Source organism: Orycteropus afer, unplaced genomic scaffold (assembly GCF_000298275.1).
Source record: "Orycteropus afer afer isolate SDZICR_OR568_19922 unplaced genomic scaffold, OryAfe1.0 scaffold00043, whole genome shotgun sequence".
NCBI classification, from domain to species: Eukaryota; Metazoa; Chordata; class Mammalia; order Tubulidentata; family Orycteropodidae; genus Orycteropus; species Orycteropus afer.
The window spans coordinates 16,075,557-16,097,327 of NW_006921630.1; the positions used below are offsets into that span (position 1 = coordinate 16,075,557).

Genomic DNA, 21,771 nt, shown 5'->3' on the forward strand with positions numbered 1-21,771 from the left:
GTTTGAACCACCAGCCTTCTGGTTAGCAGTCAAATGCCTTAGGCACTATGCTACCAAAACTTACTATGTACTATACAATTTATAAAGATTATCTCTTTTAACTATGTGAGATAACAAAATGTTATCCTTTTCTCATTCATGGGGAAATTCAGATCGGGAGAGGTAAGATAATTTGCCCAAGTTTATAGACTGATAATTGGTGCCATTTAGAACCACTCAATGGGCTCTCAGCCTCTCTAAGCAACGCAGCCTCCTCTACCAGTACTGGATGTTAGTTATACTACGCTTACTGGCTGCTTCCCCGTATGCTATACTCATTAATCTGTTTACCATCTACCCAATGTAATTCACTTGGAGTCCAAATTGGCCACACTCTGGAGTAGGAAGTATTTAAAAGACTTCTTGGCCTGAGTTATGAATTGCTTCATTTTTGAGGTTTACTTGTCATCGAAGTCCTCTTTGTGCTGTTTTGGCTGCTTACCTAGTACGTGCCTGGTACTCTCATTTGCCTTGTTTTCTGGTACTGATATGTATATCTCCTGATTGGTGGCTTTTCACATATTTCTTGTGTTGTTCTTGTGCCTAATACTGTTTCCAAAACGTCTTCCCCTTGGATGACTTCTCCTATGTTACCTGAGCTTTCTGGGCATAACTTGAGCTTTGCTTATCCTTTTTAATACATTTATTCTTGCCTTTCTTAGTTCAAAAAATCCTAATCTGTCGTATTTTCACTGATGTTTATGACCTAATTGTCAGTACCTGCCCCCCCTCCAATACTTGCATGATCCCAGGCTTCTGTATATTCTGGAATTTATTTCTGTCCCATCACCACATTTCACTCACCCATAGTCTGAGCCTGACATATCCTGAAACTCATTCTGAGACATTTATACTTAACGTCCATTCTTCAGAAAAGTTGTCTACTTGAGAATAAATGACTGTTAACCACTTCTAAGAAAAGTAATTAGGTATTATAAATGTAGAATATGCAAGCAATAGGTTTCTTTATAAACTATTTTTAAAATATGTTCATTTTGTCTGTTATTTTTGTAAATCAAATACCCATGTGGGTGGGTTGAGAGAAATATAAACACATACACCAATTCTTTTTAAAAAACATGTTGCCTAATTGTGGTATTTGATTTTTGTTTGTTTAGACTCAATAAACAAACAATAGCTTCTGAAGTCACTGTGTTTCCTCCAGAAGTGCAAGATCAAATGTACTGGGCCAAGATTCTCATTACATACACACACACACACACACACACACTGAATTATTGTTGACATGTTCTAATACCGAACCAATAATTCCTTCACAAATATCTAGTGACCACTTCTAATGTGCAATGTATTCTGTTAGTTGCCATTAGGGATAAATATATACTTTAAATGTAAATGGTTTAGAAATTTACAATTTAGTAGGAAAAATAAGACATAGTGTAATAAAAGGCTGACTGTGACAGTTACCATGTAAATGGTACAGAATGAGTTCTCTGAAAATTCAGAGGGACAAAATTGTGTCCAACTGGGATGGTAAGAGAGGGCATCACAAAGGAGGGGACATATGCACTGGACTGAAGAATTTTTAATATTTCAGTAGATATCTAGACTTTGCATTTGACAGGGATGAAATAACACAGGTAACTCTATGGGAAAGGTCAATTGTTGGCAGAAGAGTAAGGAGTTCTAATTGGTCAGAGGTTAGAAGTTGTGCAGGCAAATAGTGGGAGATGAGGTTGCAAAGTTAGAGGAAGTCCTTGAATCCAAGCTGAAAAAAAAAAAAGAAAAGCACCGACACTGCTTCTGAGATAATTATACACTATGGGCCCAATATTCCATGAAAAGGAAAGAGGTCACCTTTCACCTTCACATTCATTTTCATTAGCCTTTAAAACAGCGTAACAGTGGGCAGTTTTAAGAACCTCTAGAAGAAGGGGAAGTTGATAAAATGACAAAAAATTGTAGCTCTAGGGTCAGATTGACCTGGTTTGAATTCTAGCTTCAGTGCTCAAGTCCATGTGACATTTAGCAAGTTAGCTACCTGCCTCTCAGTTTCTCCATCTGTAAAACTGGGACAATGTAGTACCTACCTCACAGGGATATTGTGAAGATTAAATGAGCAGGTTTTATTCATTACTTCAGATAATATGTTTCCCTTGCAAGTTGCCCCAAACATCCTTGTTAGCAAATTCTCTGGGGCATATTGATAGTCTCACTTATTTGGCCCTGCTAACAGCACCCTCCATATTATTATATTCCCGTGTAATCCAAGGTTTGTAACTCTTCTGGCTTCTGTGATAAGCTGACTTAAATGGCTATCCATAGTCTTCTTAGCTATAGTTTTGTAATTTCTGAATCCTTTCTTAACTTTCTAAGATATTAAACACTGATTATTCTCCCTTTAATGCATACAACATTCTGTTACTTCATATTCTTGACTCACAATCTTGAATACAGATAAATAACTTAGGGTTACATACTGTAAACTTGTTAAATAATGATCCATTGAATATAAACTCTAATATGAAATTTATTTAAAAAATTCAATTAAAGAAAATAAGTTTAGAAAAGCATCAAAAATACTTCCTTACACGACCATTTTATCTATCATAAAGTCTTAAGCCTTGAGCAGTATGATATAAACTAAAATTGAAAACAAATTTCTAAAACAAATGATCCTTTTTATTTAACATACTCTTGATTTAAATTCTCACCCTTTTTTATCATCTATCACTTTCAGGAGATAGTTTTACCTTTTGTGCCTCTTATTCATTTGACTGCTAACCAGAAGGCTGGCGGTTCAAACCCATCAGCCACTCCTCAGAAGGAAGGTTGGGCAATCTACTTCCATAGTAGAAGTAGAAACCCAAGGAGGGGTAGCTATGAGTCAGATCCAAATTGACGGCAGTGAGTTTGGTTTTGGTTTTGGTATTCATTTATATGGCAAAAAAAGCAATCTGCTATTTCTGAATCAGAGAGAAAATGAAAGTATAAATTTTTATTATTACATGAACAATGATATGGTTCAAATTCAATATGTTGATTGTTTAATAATTAAGTTTATATTTAATGTGGCTGTGTACTGTATTAATGATCTGCTTTTTTTTTTTAAATTATCTTCCAGCACCTCCAGTTTTCATACAAGAACCTGTCGATATATCTATGGACATTGGCTCAAATGTGACATTACCTTGCTATGTTCAGGGTTATCCAGAACCAAGGATCAAGTGGCAAAGATTGGATAACATGCCACTTTTCTCAAGACCCTTTTCAGTTAGCTCCATCAGCCAACTAAGAACAGGAGCCCTCTTTATTTCAAGTAGGTTAAAGGAAATGTATTTTGTACAAATGAGTACAAGTATATTATACATCCATGACATTTCATGCATATTTAAAATAGTGAGTTAATCTTGCCAATGTATTTGTGTTTGTTACATTTCACTTTAAAATAGTACTAAAATTTTATATTTTAGATTTGCCATAAATGGATTATTTTTATTCAATTGTATGCCATTAGTTTGTATCAATGCTTTTAACACAATATTTCTTCATATCTTCTTGTTTCTTTCCAAACAGAGGTATCTGGGCCTCTTGGTGGATTAGTACTTGCATTTTATTGACTCTCGTATCAACTATTGTAAAGAAAAGTATTAGTGGTAATTAGTTAACTTTAATTATTTGTGGCCAGCAATACATAATGACATGCATAGGAATCCTATGGCAGTCCCTTGATTAAAGTTGCATCCAAGAGATTCTAATAATAAGTCAAATATTAAGTCACTTAAAAATTTCACCTATAAACTGGTAAACAATTACATATCTGAACCCACTTTGTATTTTTTCAAATAAGGTTAAGAATATTTGGATGGTGGCACTAGTGAAGAAAAAACATTTAGATGGTTAATTGTTTTTAAAATGTAATTGAATTTGGAGTGTTTTATAAGAAGCCTCCAACTAGTGATTTCCATGCTTATTAATAATACTAAATATACATTAATTGCTTAAATGCCAGATTAAAATTAAATCATCTGCTTACAAGTGCTTGAGTGTTCTGCTCTGTGCTAGACTCTGTGGTAAAGATACAAGTCAACTGTGGGGTCCCTTACTCAAGTATTTAGCAATCCACAATCTGAGTAAATGGCCACAAAAGGAACCTACTAAGAAGTAGTCATCAGATTGAGTTAGATTGGGCAGGACCTGAAATATCAAGGTAAAGAAATGTCCTTGATGAGATAGAAATAGAGAGTTACTGAGCTTCGTGAGCAGGAAAATAGCACATGAATGCACTGTTTGAGAATGATTCCTCTGCAAGATAGGAGAGGTGAGAGAAAGGGGGAAATCGGGAGGCTCACATAATTATCCACTAGGGTAATGCTGGTGATGAGAAACAACCCAGAGGGAGCAAAAGTGAGACCCAAAAATAAATATAGTAGAGAAGATGAAAGAAAAGGAGGAATAATAGGAGAGGCCAGTGCCAGTGTATTCCTTGAATGTTTAAATTAAATTGTCTAGAATAAACAGCTCTGGTAGCATAGTGGCTAAGTCACTTGCCTGCTAACCAGACGGCTGGCAGTTCAAACCCACCAGCCACACCTCGGAAGGAAGGTTGGGCAATCCTACTTCCGTAGTGATACTGCCTCGGAAACCCAAGGAGGGGTCACTATGAGTCGGGGCCGACTCGACGGCACATAACAACAACAACAACAGAATAAACTAGTGATTAGAAACTTAATTCTCTGTAGTACTTTGTATTTCTACACAAAGCAGCCTAAGACTTGATAATATTCAAAATACCTTGGTTAGAAGCAATGTAGAACTTATTAACCAGGTGATCTGTTGAATTTTCTCCTCCAAATGAATGTTTGCCTTTGTTTAGAATGGATATCACCTAAGTTTACCAAATGTAGTTCTGCAGTTATATGCGTATGGTTAAGAGAAATACAAATTTTATCACTGCTTTTATTTAAGGTAGTTTAGAACTACATATGATAGAAAGTCCTTTTTTCTTTGTCAATATCTTATCAGTAGATTAAGCTATTTATTCTGCTTAAGATATTTGCAAAAATCACAATCATTCCCCTATTTAAAATCTTCTCTTGCCTTTTCTTTTGCTCACAAGACAAAACTACCTTTCTTACAGGGAACCAACCTGCTTCTTCAGTTTCAGCCTCTTGACTACACTCATACAACTTCTAACCCAGCAGTCCTCATCCCAGTTGCCCCCAACACCTTCTTTTTATAACAAATATTTTATAATATCTTTTTTATTATTCTCAAATTCATATACATATATGAATATAGTTATATAGGTATATATATATATATATATATGTATACACACACACATATATATAATATATATATATATACAAGCATATATACAAGCATACCATGAAGATAAATGGGATTTGGTTCCAGACTACCACAATAAAGCAAATAATGCCGTAAAGCGAGTCACATTTTGGTTTCATAAAAAACCGTTGCATATAAAAGTTATCTTTATACTATACTATGAAGTGTGCAATAATAACATTATGAAAAAGTTTGAAATATTGTGAGAATTACCGCATGCTGTTGCAAAAAATGGTGCCGATAATTTTGTTTGAGGCAGGGTTGCCACAAACCTTCAATTTGTTAAAAAAAAAAAAAAAACAAAGATGCAATATCTCTGAAGTAATAAAGTGTAGTGCAATAAAATGAAGTATGCCTGTATGTATGCATATAAATGATCTCTCTTGTTATTTTTTGTGTGCCATCGAGTGGATTCTGATACACAATGACTCTATTTGATAAAGTAATACTGCCCCATGGTGTTTCCTATGATGAAATGTTTACAGGAGCAGATAGCCAGGTCTTTCTCCCACAGAGCTGCTGGGTGAGTTCAAACCGCCAACCTTTCAGTGCCACCAAGCCCCAAATGTAGTACAAAAGGAAATAAACAAAAGTGATTTCTGGTAAAATAATATATTACTCAATGAACAAATACTCTGGCAATGTCTACACCATATGTAGCATAACCATAAATTCAACAGCTCAAATGCAGACTGATACAGGAGTATGGGACTGATAACTGAAAACTCCAGGCTGATGATGTGATTTTCTAAAATGATCAGTAAACACAACTAAAGTTCTGTCTTTCTTATACAGAATTAGACTCTAGGCTCAAATAATTATAAACAGAATGACCAAATCCCTGAATTTCCAGTGGGATCTTTAAAAGTCTTGCTGGAGTTGGGTTGTATTTTTCATGAACCTGTCCTGTGCATTATCTCCCTAACTTTTGCTCACTAAATGTCAATAGAATCATTGCAGTGATGAAAAAATATCTGCATCAAACTTCCAAAATGTCTCCCCACACATGTACACACATAGTTCAATGTCTGTTGGTGGTACAGTTTTCAATTTTGAACAGACAGACCATGGCTTTTCAAGTTATGCTTTTGCATTTGCAGCTACATGCTCCTGTCTCAGTGCTTCCACAGATTGTTTTTCGAAACCCAGGATGTATTAGGACATTTATCACATTGTGGTGTTAATCGTTGCTTTCTGTGTCTGTATCTTCCCATAGAATGGAAACCCCTGGAGGCAGGACTGTAGTTTAAATTTTCAGATCTCATCTCTGTGACTGACACATACTTAATACTTCATAGATGGTGCTCAATAAATAAGTCATCTCTTTTTTTTTTTTAGATTTATGGGCAAGTGATAAAGGAACCTATGTTTGTGAAGCAGAAAATCAGTTTGGAAAGATCCAATCCCAGGCAATAATAACAGTGACAGGACTTGGTAAGATCAATTAAGTGTTTAGAGACCACAATTTCCAGAATCATCAGATTTTTATTTACTACATTATCTCTTAACAATTGTGCGACTTTAAGGGGGAAAAAAAAACAACTAAGTAAATACCTGATCACTAGACTAGTCTGCCCTCCTCCTCCCATTTCATATTTCACAGAATGTTAGATCTGGAATGACCTTAGAGAGAATCTGCTCCAAACTTCTCATTTTCCTTTTGATGAAAGGAAGGTCAATTTAAATAAACTGATTTATAAGTTTAAATATGAATATATATTTAGAGTGGTGGAAGTCCTATCTAGTTGTCTTTTCTACATTTATCATTTTGTCCACATGAAACTGTTTTTTTTTTTTTTTGGAAGGAGGAAAGGATATAGTGTCTTTTATTCCCAAGTGCTGAGATTTTTGTTTATTCCTTTATTGAATAATCTGTCTGTTCCCACTTATTAAAATATCCATTTGCTTACATGATAAGTTTATATTCTTATATTCTTTTATCTATTCCTTGGCATTCTATTCTATTTCTGCATTAGTACTACTTTGTTTACATTATAGCATTTAATGTGATTTTTAAACCTAGCAGAGTGAATTTCTCATTAATTTACAACTTAAGCAAAATTTTCTTCATGTATCTCCCTGTCTTCCTTTATTCATCTATATAAACTATTTTTTTTCCAGCTAAAATCTCCTAGGGATTTTACTTTGATTTAAGTTAAACTTGGTCTTTGATTTCAAGAAGAGGGCATATTTACAATAATACTTCTTTGCCATTCCATATAAAAGAATTCATATCATTTTATTTACTTGAGCTGTTACAGCAGCTTCCTCAGTGATCTCACCCCTTCCAGATTAATACCTCTGATTAAATTTTTACATTAATATTTCAAAAGAATGGTTCTGAATGATGCCAGTTTTCTGTATAAATGCTTTTAGTTATTCACCATTTGTCTACTGACTGCATCATAAGTTTCTTGGCTTAATATTTCTAGCCTTCTGTTATCATGCTCTAGCTGCAGACTTATTGTGCCCTGCTCTCTTTACTTCTCCACTATTATTTGTCTGGGAATTTTCTTTGAGCGCAGATGCCCTTTATCTTTCCCTTCAAGTTCATATCTGTTGTTGTTGTAATTTGCCATCGAGTCAATTTTGACTCATAGCAACCTCTCCTTGGGTTTCTGAGGTGTTATTACTACCAAAGTAGATTGCCCAATCTTCCTTCCAAGGAGTGGCTGGTGGGTTTGAACCACCAGCCTTCTGGTTAGCAGTCCCCTCTCCTTGGGTTTCCGAGGTGTTATTACTACCAAAGTAGATTGCCCAATCTTCCTTCCAAGGAGTGGCTGGTGGGTTTGAACCACCAGCCTTCTGGTTAGCAGTCAAAGACCTTAGACACTACACCACCAGAGCTGCTTTCATATCCGTTAACATTTGTAAAAAATTTTTTTCCTGAAAGCTCAAATTTTAATAGCATTATAAGTACCTATCTTGACAGCTACTTATAAATGTTTACCTTCCTTTTGGATGAAATAGAGTTGAAAGTACCTGTGTTTTCTCTGATTTAGTTGCTCCTCTTATTGGGATCAGCCCTTCTGTGGCCAATGTAATTGAAGGACAGCAACTTACTTTGCCCTGTACCTTATTGGCTGGAAATCCCATTCCAGAAAGGCGATGGATTAAGAACTCAGCCATGGTAAGAACATATTAAATACATGCACTCTCCTAGTTTTCTTGAGGAAGAACCAATGTGTTCCAACCATTAAAATAACAAAGCATATTGAATAAATTACAAAATACATTTTTATAAGTATACTGAAATTTTCTTCAGTATTAACATGTTTATGGAGTTCATATTATTTGAGAGTTAATAAAATGGAGAAATAGTTGATAGTATAATTTCCACAATTTCACATGAAATGCAGTGTTACTAATAAGCTCAGTTTAGAATATGCAAAATCAGAAGTAGGTATGAACTTATTTTCTTACCACATCAATATTTTTATGTGCTTCCTTCTAGAACATTATGAAATGTCAATATTACCATAACATCTTTCATTTTATATATTGGAATTTATTAATATTAACCACAAAGTTATATATTTTATCATGAACTATTTAAAAATGTGGATTTAAATTGTGTCATAGTTTTTCAGTGTATAACTTTTGACAATGAAAAGATGTAAAAATTTTTCACAATTCTGTTAAAGTTTCCTGTAAATATGCTACCTCTGCCAATAAATTTTCATCTTGTTCAGAGTACTTTTTCTGTTTTCCAGAAATATTTAGATTCTCTTGCTCTTAGAGTACCTATTAGTAGTGAATCAATTATATGGAAGAATTGTTTTATTCTACAAGTGTAGAATTGTTCATATTTAAATAAAAACCTGAGAAAAATCAATACATCTGATTGAATAATAAATAAGCTTGTGATTTGATACTGCTTGAACATTGAGATATCTGATTCTTGCACTGTGATATCTGATTATTGAACAGTATACATAAATGGCAAGATTTAGAGGTGATTGATCTTAAGTGGAAATATTGCCAGTCTCCTGTGACAGGTTCTGTATGTATGTCTTATATGGATGACACTAGGGAGCTCTGGTAGCATAGTGCCTAAGGCACTTGACTGCTAACCAGAAGGCTGGCAGTTCAAACCCACCAGCCACTCCTCAGAAGGAAGATGGGGCAATCTACTTCCGTAGTGATAACTGCCTCGGAAACCCAAGGAGGGGTCACTAGGAGTCAGGTCCAACTTGATGGCACATAACAACAACAACATATGGATGACACTATCCTTTGCTGTTTGCATGTGTGACATGACAAAGTGAGTGTTGAGATTGTCCTTCTCATTCAGCTTAAAAGACGCCTATATGCCAAAATATAAATATAAAATTGCTTCTTAGTGACAGTAAGTTCTTGGAGAAAAACAATATAAGCCAAAAGTGGGATTTGGATCTTGAGTGCTAACAAAAAATACAGAAACATGAAACAAGTAGTATCTTTGTTTCTTTTCCTTTTCCAGCATGTACATAATTCTCTAGTAGATACAATATTTTGAGGTATATCAGAATGTAATACAACTGATACCACTTTTGGTAATATGTTCATCATTTTTTCACTGAAATGTTAAAATATTTTATTTTAAAAGGAATTTACCTAGCTTGGGGGTGGGGTGGGGAAGAAATAGATCCAGTTTTGGCACAGGAATTTTTTTTTATACAATTAAAAAATATATATATATTTTTTTTTTTTCTGTAAGTTGGTCCAAAATCCTTACATCACCGTGCGCAGTGATGGGAGCCTCCATATTGAAAGAGTTCGTCTTCAGGATGGAGGCGAATATACCTGTGTGGCCAGTAACGTTGCTGGAATCAATAATAAAACCACCACCGTGGAGGTGCATGGTAGGACATTTGCCCATTGAATTGTTTCCAAACTGTGTTCAAGTCTGAGTTAATACATTTAAATCAGATAACTCTATTGCTGAAATAAGGCTCCTAATTGTTATTCTTGCCAAAAGCTTTATTTCTTGAACAATATTTACATTGTTAATGCTGTTTCCAGATTTCCCATTTTTATGTACACAGAAAGACATCATTGGGAGGCACCAGCTGAGTCTGGCCAAGGGCTTTTGTCAGCGGTTTCTTAATTGATAAAAAGGAACTCAGCTCTCAGACAATTATGTTTAAAAATACATTTTAATTTCAGGCAAATTGAACTTAATAGACCATCCAAAATTGCCTTTTCCTTTTGGCTTGTGCAAGAAACATGCCCTTACTAATGACCCCTTTGTGTTTAGCTAGAAATGACCCAAGCATTTCTAAAGGTCACTTCATATGCACCCAACAATCTTCTTGCATGTTAAGTAAAGGTCACAAATAAGAAAACCCAGAAGCAATCTTTTTCCATTCGTGACTACACAGTTACGAAGTTCATACATCGCAGAAAATAAATAACAGTTTCATAGTTTAAGAAATTATCATAACATTTTTTGTATAGTTCCCTCAAGAAATTTGCAACATTCCTTTTTTGAAAAAGCATAGTATTGAAAAATAACTTTGTGTACAGTACTGAACATTCTTAGAGAAGAAAGTAGCATGGAACATTTATTTTTAGTAATTAATTCAACCTTTATTTGGCACATGAATAAGAGAATTACTTAATCCAGTAGTTTCCAAATTTTGTTTGGTCTGTTGAAAATTTAAAGGATTAAGATCATCTTCCTTTTTCATATCTGCTTCTCTTTTGAAACAACTTCTTTCATCCATAGCTTTCAATCTAGTACCAAGTATTCACCAACATCACATGAGGTATTCTTGAAGAAATATTATTTTGAAAAAATACCAAACCAACAGCAAATTAGCTGTAACTTAACAGAGAAAATATCTAATGCCAGATCTGGATACTGTTATGTTGAAATATTTTTAAGGAGAATCAGTCTGTAGTTTTCCTGATTGGTTTGAGAATCTAGTTCAGTCATACCCCTACTTTCCCCCCCCCGACATATACCTTCCTGGAATATATATCGTTTACAGCACCTGCCTGGAATACTGTGTCAAGGACTCTGAGCCCAAATTTGTATGTGGGTGAAAGGTATCATGATTACTTGTGCTGTCTGCCAGATAAGACAAACTAAGTCATTTATGCTTTCATGATGTGGTGTACCATTATCCCAGAAGTCTTTACAATGGAAAGTAACAAAGTCTTCTCTCCACAACCTTTGGTAATTCAGCTTAGTCCAAAACGACTAGCTGGTTTAGTCAATAGATTGAAAAATATCAACCTAGCTATTTGTCATGAACTAAACAAACAACCTTACAGCCAACAAATTTATCTCTGACTTGGGTGTGATGCAACATCCCTTTCTTTAGACTTCGGCATTTATATTAAGTAGCATTGCCATCCTGTCACCACTCTGCCTCTTCCATTTCAAGAATGCTCATTAAAGACTCTAACCCATTCTGAAATCAATGACGGAAGGCAGATACAAGTTCAGATTAAAAAGACAAATAAAACAGTTTAATTTTGATATTGATTTTTGTAGATTGACAATCTTATAAGAAACTGTTTTCTCATGCCTAAATGACATCAGACTTCAAAACCATAGACTAAATTTCCCATTTCCTTTATCATGTCAAACTCATTATACATTTATGAAAATGGCTGATTCCATGTTGCCACAAATTGATAGTTGAAAGCTGACTATTTTATAATGATTCTAGAAATTAAATATCTTTCTCTAAATTGTAGCCTGGCATTCTTATTTAGGGATAGAAATTTGCTGCCAACTCTTAAAGAAGAAATTATCTAAAGATTAAGGCCAGTCATAGGAAAATATGAGTATATAGCAAACTTAATCTAAACCTTCCACAAAGTTTCTTTACTGAGGTCTCTGATATTTCTTATTTTGGCAAACTTCTGCTCCAGGGAAGCTATGACAACTGGAGAAATCTAATTTCAAGGCAAAAGACAGTGAGTGATGAATCTCCAAGAAGCAGTTACAGTCTCTTCTTTCAGAGGATGGAAAGCAAATGGGCTGGTGTTTGTTGGGTTTTTACTATGTTCTTTGCACTGTGTTAGGAATGTTCATGTATAGGAGCTCCTTTAATCAAAATCATTATTTCAAAAACATTGAATATTAATACTTTTTTCAGAATGGAGTGGCCAACAGTCTTCCTTTTTCCATTTGTTTATACTCATATAATTTAATACTTCAGTTGCTTTCTAAAGTCAAAAGGTATGTTTTACTTCTTTCTGAAAAATATTGACATAAAATTCCATATTTTGTCTTTTAAACAAAAATCCCAAAGATTTTTCAAGCTTTACTGTTAAATTCCTTTTAAGAATATAAATCCTCTTTTCTAGGCTAAATTTCGTGGTTTTATAAGTGATTCTTTTGTGTCAATAGGTATTTCGTATATGATGGTTAAATAGCTGATTTCTTTGTAGGTAAACTTAAGGCAGCTCACTGTATTTTTATGGGTAATGATGGATCCTGGACAAAGATATGTGTTAATTGTATAACCCTCAGGCTATAATTCTCTTTTATTTTTCTAGGAAAAATGAAATCTCTTTAACCCTCTCTTTTCATTAGGAAGGTCGATATGTTAGACATCATTTACTGCTTGTTTTAAGTTTCTACAAAACTCTTGAGATCATAACTATTATATTTTTTTGTTTGCTTAGCACACTCCCTAACTAATTACCTTAATTTTCTATCAAAAAAGTTTCATTTTTATTAGTTTTCACAAATATTAAGCATATGCTAAAAATGCTCAACTTTAAACATATGAGGCTAAGTGAAATAACAGATGCTCACATTCTGAATTCTGCTGCTTTTCTAGTTCTGCCAACCATTCAGCATGGGCAGCAGATACTCAGTACAATTGAAGGTGTTCCAGTAACTTTACCATGTAAAGCAAGTGGAATTCCCAAACCATCTATAACCTGGTCCAAGGTAAATGACACGTTTAGTGATGTTTGTTGGAGTCCCTGGGAGGTGCATATGGTTGATGTGCTCAGTGGCTAACCAAAAGGTTAGAGATCCAAGACCACCCAGAAGCACCTCAGAAGAAAGGGCTGGCAACTTTCTTCCAAAAAAAAATCAGCCATTGAAACCCCTAAGGAATACAGTTCTACTCGGACATACATGGGGTCACCATGAGACTGAATCAACTTGACAGCGACTGGTTTTTAATGCTGTTTGTTTATGTCACATGCTGACAACAATATTTGAATATCTTTAGTCATTAATGAAACTAGTGACCATCCTATGCCAGTTGTCATCAAGTCAAATTTGACTCATGGTCACCCCTTTTGTGTCACAATAGAACTATGCTCCTCCAGATGGCTGATTATTATTATTATTATTTTAATTTTTGTTATGATTTGGGTAAAAGTTTATAGAGTGAATTCATTTTCTATACAGCAGTTCACATACACTTTGTCTCATGACATTGACTGAAATTTCCTATGATGCAACAGCTCTCTTCCCATTTCTTCCCCATAGTTACCTCTTCCCTGTGTCCTTCCCTCCCAAGCACTCCTGCCCCCTGAGCTGTCTCCCTGTGCATGCACAGCCCTTTTATTCTCCCATGATTGATCTCTCCAAAGAGTGTATCTACCTAATACAAATGTTCACCTCATATGCCTGTCTTTTGTTTGTCTGGAAGCCATAGGAGTAGGTTCAATTCCAGACTTGAAGGGGCCATAGTCTCAGATGTTCCACCAGGCTCTATCAGACCAGCAAACCTGGTCCATTTTTTTCTTTATAATTTTGATTTTTTTTCAACATTTTTCTCCCACTCCATCCAGGATCTCCTACATAGATCCCCCTCCTAGTGGTTGACAGTGGTAATGAGGCACCATCTAATTCTTCTGGTCTCATAGTCATATAGGCTGAGGATCACATGGTGTACCAGTCCTTTAGACTAATTGTTTTCATGCATCTTTGGTTTTCTTCATTCTTCTTTGCTCTGGACGAGGAGAGGCCAACCCATCATTGCATTTAGATGGCTGCTTGCAAGCTTTTAAGATTCCAGACACTGATTTTTTGAAAGTAGATCACCAGGTCTTTCTTCTGAGGCACCTTTGGGTAGACTCAAACCTTCGACCTTTCAGTTAGCAGCCAAATGCATTAACCGTTTATACCACACAGAATCTCCTATTATTTAACAGAGGAAACCAAACCAATAAAGCTTTTTATTAGCTTTCTTTTATAGCAAGGATTTTGAGGATGGTGCACGACCAGGCACTGTTTCGTTCTGTTGTACATAGGGTTGCTATGAGTTAGAACCAACTCGATGGCATGTAACAACAGCAACATGTCTCACTTTCCCTCTCTCCCACTCAAGCATCTGGGAATCACTTCCCAAATAACCTTCTTGCCCCTGAATCTTTGACTCAGACACTACTCTTAAGTGAACCCAAACCAATACACCCATACTAACTCATTTAGTCGCCCTCTTTATTAGTTTCCAAGGTCTGCCATAACAAAGTACCACAAACTTGGTAGTGTATAAGAACAGAAATTTATTGTCTCATCGTTCTGGAGGCTAGTAGTTCAAATTTTTGTTGTTGGAAGTGCCATGCTCTCTCCAAAGTCTCCATAAAAAAAGTACTTGCTTATCTCTCTCAGCTTCTGGCAGCCCCAGGCATTCTTTCCTTGACTAGTAGATATATCTTCCTATGACCATCTTTCCTATGAGTGCTGTCTGTGTCACATCTCCTCTTTTATAAGGACACTACTCAGATTGAATTAAGACCCACCCTACTCTACTCTGGCTTCATGTTAATTACCTGATAACATCTTTTAAGACAATATTTCCAAGCCTGGTCATTGCTCTGAGAAAAGAGTGAGCAAATCCCATCTTGACAACTGTGTGGCATCAACTCAGTCCCCAAAATGCAGATAAGGATGCAGTCCTCAACTTTTCACTTCTCCATCCTCATTGCAAGCCATCCAAGTTGGCATTCTCTCTCCAACCCAAGCCAACCAGAAGTGGATCAGAGCTCACAGGTTAAAAGGACATTGTCCTATAGTTTCACTGCCCATGTAGTGCTTCTCTGACCCCAGCTACTCAGATCTGGGTCAGAGCTCACAAGATGGAAGAAGACAGTTCTTCAAATTACCAAAAAGACAGATACTAGCCATAGGCTGGGGGATTCCATCCTACAACTCAACCTTCTGATCTACTGATTCCTTTGGGCTCAAGTATTGGCTGGAATGACTCACAAAATTCATGGAGAATATTGGCCAATTTTTTATAACCAAGAAGGATAAAAATGAAGAAACACATAGGAAATCTGACAGGGATCTCAGATATGGATATTCTTACACCAACCAGGAAGCTCAGGGAACTTCCATGTTCAGAAATTTTTATTGGCTTCCTTACATAGTTATGACAGAGAACTCATTGTATAGTCATTGACTGAGGTCTCATTGAATATATATGATTGATTAAATCTTCCCCACTACCTTCCTGAAGTCAGCAGATTGACAATCTTTATAACCTAGCCAAACCCTCATTCATTTGCACAAATTCTCAAGTGAAGTCTGATGGTTTTCAGAACACAAAGGTGGGTTGATTACCTTGGAAGTTCCAAGAATTCTCTCAAAAACCAAGGACAAAAGGCTAATTTATTTTAGGTAAGGTAATTCATTACCAAAGCAAACCCATAGCCATCATATTAATTCTGACTCATAGCCATTGTTGTTATGTGCCATTGAGTCAGCTCTGACTCATAGTGACCCTATGTACAACAGAAACAAAAATTTCACTACCTAGTAGTGTGCCATCCTCAAAACCCTTGCTATGCTTGAGCCCATCGTTGTAGCCACTGTGTAAATCCATCTCATTGAGGGTCTTCCCCCTTTTTACTGACCCTCCACTTTGCCAAGTAGGATATCTTTCTCCAGGGAATGGTCCTTTCTAACAACATGACCAAAGTAGGTCAGACAAAGTCTGGCTGTTTTCCCAAGGAGCATTCTGGCTGCACTTCTTGCAGGACAGATTTTTCATTCTTTTGGCAGTCCATTGTATTTATAGTGTTCTTCACCAACACCACAACTCAAAAGCATCAATTCTTCTTTAAAAGAAAAAAAAAAAAAACTCACTGGCATCGAGTCGGATCTGACTCATAGCTATCCCTCCTTGGGTTTCTGAGGTGGTATCACTACAGAAGTAGATTTCCCAATCTTCCTTCTGAGGAGTGACTGGTGGGTTTGAACCATCAGCCTTCTGGTTAGCAGTCAAATGCCTTAGGCACTATGCTACTAGAGCTCCTATTAATACCCATGGCAGCCTCTTTGGAAAAATGCCTCTGCTTTCAACTATAGCTGTTGTCTTCTACTCCATAGACTCTCATTTTATTCTTTTATCTAAGCCTCCAGTCTTGGAAAATATCAGAGGGCAGTTTTTCAGGTATAGTGAGATAGGTAGGCTGATTGCTTCTTAAACAGAATGTGAAACAGTCGTCCTGTTCTTAGCCCCACCTTCGTTCCTACTTTCACAGGTAAACCAAAAACCAAACCAAAGTCACTGCCTTCCAGTCGATTTGATTCATAGCGACCCCTCCTTGGGTTTCTGAGGCAGAATCTCTATAGAAGTAGATTGCCCAATCTTCCTTCAAGGAGTGGCTCCTGGATTTGAACCACCTGCCTTCTGGTTGGCAGTCAAATACCTTAGGAACTATGCCACCACTTCCTTATTCATTGTCCAGCTTTCACATGCAAATGAGACCATTGACTTAGGTGCCACCTTAGTCTTCAAATATATATCTTGGCTCTTTAGCACTTGAAAGAGGTTTTGCAGCAGATTTGCCCAGTGCAATACAATGTCTGATTTCTTGACTGCTGCTTCCATTGATGTTGATTGTAGAGCCAAATAATATGAAATCTTTGACAACTTCAATCTTTTCTCCATTTACCTTGATACTGCTTATGGGTCCAGTTGGTCCAGTTGTGAGGATTTTTGTTCTTTTTACGTTGAGGTGTAACCCATACTGCAGACTATAGTCTTTAATCTTTATCAGAAAGTGCTTCAAGTCACCTTCACTTTCAGCAAGCAAGGTTGTACCATTTGCATATTGCAGGTGGTTAGTGAGTCTTCCTCCAATCCTGATGCTATGTTCTTCTTCATATAGTCTTGCTTTTTGGATTATTTGCTTAGCATACAGATTGAATAAGGATGGCAAAACCATACTCATTCACCGTGACACACACCCTTCCTGATTTTAAACCATGTAGTATACCCTTGTTATGTTTGAACGACAGCCTCCTGGTATGTACAGGTTCCTCATTAGCACTATTAAGTATTCTGGAATTCTCATTCTTCTCAATGTTTTTCATAATTTGTTATGATCCACACAGTTGGATGCTTTTGCATAGTCAGTAAACACAAGTAAATATCTTTCTGGTATTCTTTGCTTTCAGCCAAGATCCATCTGACACCATCCCTCATTCCACCTCCTCTTCTGAATCTAGCTTGCATTTCTGGAAGTTCCCTGTCAATATACTGCTGCAATCATTTTTTATTATCTTTAGCAAAATTTTACTTGCATGTGATATTAATGATGGCATAGGCATATTGAAAGTGTGCATGTGTCCTGAAAGGGTGGGTGCTACTGAGTGGTTTCTATAAATGTGGTATGGCCAAAATCCTTCCTTGAACATGGTAGACATCCAGGGACATAGTAATGGGGAGGCATAGGAAGGCACTTACCCAGGGCACAAGTCCAAAGGAGCACCAGATGAGTCACTGAGTGGCATTCTTTGATGCCATAAATATGAAAGGTGTCTGATTGAGGCAGCCAAACAAGAGCGGGTAAGATGTTCCTGATGACACATTGCTGCTATCAATGTGTATTTATCTTGAAATTGGGGAAAGGCAAAACTTAAAGATGGCCCCTGGACACTCAGATTGGTGAAGGGAGGTACAACTCAGAGATTTTCCCAGGCTCTCATTCCTCTCCCTATACCCCTGCTAATATTGACCCTATGAAGAAAGCTAAAAGCCATTAAAAAGACAGGGGAAAAAAAATGAAAAGACCAAAATGGATGTCAGAAGGGGCTCTGAAAATTGCTCTAGAGCATAGAGTAGCTAAAGTGAGTGGAAGAAATGATGAAGTAAAAGCTGAACAGAAGATTTCAAAGGGTGGCTTGAGAAGATACAGTAAAATATTATAATGAAATGTACAAGGACTAAGAGTTAGAAAACCAAAAGGAGGAACATGCTTGGCATTTCTCAAGCTGAAAGAATTGAAGAAAAAATTCAAGCCTTGACTTTCAATATTGGAGGATTTCATGAGGAAAATACTAAATGATGCAGGAAGCATAAAAAGAAGGTTAAAGAAATGAACAGAGTCACTTTACAAAAAAGAATTGGTCAATGCTCAACCATTTCATGAGATAGCATATGATCAATAACCAATGGTACTGACAGAAGAAGTCCAAGATCCACTGAAGGCATTGGCGAAAAACAAGGCCTGGAGGAATTGGCAGAATCTCAATTGAAATGTTTCAAAAATGCAATGCTAGAAGCACTCATTTGTTTATGCCAAGAAATTTAGAAGACCACTAAATGACCAGCTGACAGGAAGAAATCCATATTTGTGTCCATTGTGAAGAAAGGTGATCCAACAAAAAGTAGAAATTATTGAACAATATCATTGGTATCACATGCAAGTAAAGTTTTGCAGAAATAATTCAAAAGTAGTTGCAGTAGTACATTGAGAGGGAACTGTCAGGAATCCACAATGGATTCAGATGTCAGATGGATGTTGCCTGAAAAAAAAAAAGAGAATACCAGAAAGATATTTACCATTCAACTGTGTAGGTCATGACAAGTTACAGATAACATTACTAAGAATGGGAATTCCACAGCACTTAATTGTGCTCTTATGGAACCTGTATATAGACCAAGACGGGATCGTTCAAACAGAGCAAGCATGGCTCAAAATCAGGAAAGGTGTTTTATTCAATCTATATGCTGAGCAGGTAATCCCAGAAGCTAGAATGTATGATGAAGAACATGGCCTCAATATTAAAGGAAGATTCATGAACAACCTGTGATATGCAGATGACACAACCTTGCTTGCTGAATGCGAAGAGGGCTTGAAGCACTTACATATGAAGATCAAAGACTCCAGTCTTCATTATGGATTCTACCTCAACATATCGAAAACAAAAACCCTCACAACTGGACCAATAAACATAATAAATGGAGAAAATTTGAGATTGTCAAGGATTTCATTTTGCTTGAGCCCACAATCAATGTCCAAGGATGCAGAAGTTAAGAAATCAAACAATTTAATGCTTTGGGCAAATCTGCTGTGTAAGAATTCTTTAAAGTGTTAAAAAGCAAAGATGTCACTTTAAGGGCTAAGGTGTGTCTGACCCAAGCCTTGGTATATTTTCAACACTTCTTATGCATGCAAAAGCTGGACAATAAAGGAAGCAGATGGAAGAAGAGATGCCTTTGAATTATGGTATTAGCAAAAAATATTGAATATACTATGGACTATCAGGAGAACAAACAAATCTGTCTCGGAAAAAGTACAGCCAAAATCCTCTTGGAAGCAAGGATGGTAAGACTTCGTCTCACATTCTTTGGACATGTTACCAGGAGGGATCAGTCCCTGGAGAAGGGATATCATGCTTGGTGAAGTAGAAGATCAGAGGGAAAGAGAACAACCCTCAGCAAGATGGATTGACACAGCCTACATCAATAGGCTCAAACATAGCAGTGGTTTATGAGGTTGGCACAGGACCAGGCAATGTTTCATTTTGTTGCACATAGGGTAACTATGACTCCACAGCACCTAAGAACAACAACAATTCGTTACCATATAATCTGCATTCACAGGTACCAGGGAATGAAGGGAGACAGTTTGATAGGAAATATATCACTTTTTTTTTTTAAATCTAATTTTTCTTATAAATAACTTTATTCATACTAACATTTTTTAAAAAAATCTAGTATTTGCTACCTTTGGGGAACCCCCCCCCCTTCTCTTTCTTTTCCAGACATGAAGTCAATCCTTTAATATCTTAAGACACACTTTGCCTTAATGTTTTGCAGAAAGGAGAGCTGATTTCCACCGGCAGTGCTAAGTTTTCTGCCGGGGCTGATGGAAGTCTGTATGTGGTGTCACCAGGAGGTGAGGAAAGTGGGGAGTACGTCTGCACCGCCACCAATGCGGCAGGCTATGCCAAGAGGAAAGTGCAACTGACTGTCTATGGTGAGAGCCCCTGGAGCAATGTTTTTCATTGACACTGTCAATCTTTGCCAAAACTCACAGTCCTCACCTAGTACTGTTACCAGAGGACTGTACCCCTAAAGTGAACAATTCCCCCAGGCTTATATTTGTTTTTATTTTACAAGAATGTATCCTTGCTGCCAACCAAAATCTCTTCTACTTAGACTCTGACTTTAAGGGAGTGTAACTGTATAGCCTTTTGGAAAATTTTTATGGTGTTTTTCTCAAGGAGTGTGCTTGCTGCACCCAGCTAGCTTTGGTAACACCAATTTCTTAAAACTCCTAGCAAAGCCAGACCTCAGTTATGTTTTGGTTAGCATTCGGCTTTGAGGGGTTACTCTTGCAGATGGCATCCTTTAAAAAGATAGTTCAGCTGTGCTCTTCATTGTGTTCTGAGGGGGAGAGCTGAAAGAAAATCTAGTTTTTTCCTGTTTTACAAAGCTTTAAAGATGTCCTGAAACTCTGGAATAAACAGCATCCTTTTGTAAATTATTAAGAACATTAGTAGTCTGCAAATGGAAGTTAAGCTGTGCTTTTTTTTTTTTTTTTTTTTTTTAATATACTATTTCCTTTCTCCAAAAAATGTATTTATTTTAGTAAGGCCCAGAGTGTTTGGAGACCAGCGAGGGCTGTCACAGGATAAGCCTGTTGAGATCTCAGTCATTGCCGGGGAAGAGGTGACACTCCCATGTGAAGTGAAGAGCTTACCTCCACCCGTAATTACATGGGCCAGAGAGACCCAGCTCATCTCTCCCTTCTCTCCAAGGTAGGCGATCTGGTTTGAATCGCACCACACAAAAATACAACAGGACAGATGACAGTGCTTGTTCAGGTTTATAAATGTCTCAAAAATGGCTTTTAAATTTGAAAAAATTTAAGTACGTCCGAGCCTACAGGACATGTATATGTATATAGTCTAATGAGTCGGAACCAACTCAACGGCAGTTGAGTTTGATTTGGTTTTGGTTTTATTCATTCATTTGTATTAGAAATGCTAATACCCAGCTTTAGCATTATTTCCCATTGGTGCATCTTGAAAGGTATTTATTAAAATGGAGTAGATTTGTATGTAAGACTCTTGTGAGTACAATGTGTGTAGCACGCACAGAATTCCAGTTATCCTATGTTGTTGTTGTTGTTGTTATGTGCCGTCGAGTCGGCCCCGACTCATAGCGACCCCTCCTTGGGTTTCTGAGGCAGTATCACTATGGAAGTAGGATT

At 36.6% G+C, this 21,771-nt stretch overlaps 1 protein-coding gene across 1 annotated transcript in view; it reads left to right on the top strand.

Moving 5' to 3' along the window:
- The window catches only part of HMCN1 (hemicentin 1), a 691,072-nt gene that overhangs the window by 350,763 nt on the left and 318,538 nt on the right, over positions 1-21,771 (top strand). The window contains exons 16-22 of the mRNA XM_007937695.2: positions 3,125-3,319; positions 6,691-6,786; positions 8,355-8,482; positions 10,052-10,196; positions 13,137-13,249; positions 20,373-20,532; positions 21,148-21,316. Of these exons, the coding sequence (XP_007935886.1) occupies positions 3,125-3,319; positions 6,691-6,786; positions 8,355-8,482; positions 10,052-10,196; positions 13,137-13,249; positions 20,373-20,532; positions 21,148-21,316 (1,006 nt within the window). The remainder of the gene's footprint in view (positions 1-3,124; positions 3,320-6,690; positions 6,787-8,354; positions 8,483-10,051; positions 10,197-13,136; positions 13,250-20,372; positions 20,533-21,147; positions 21,317-21,771) is intronic.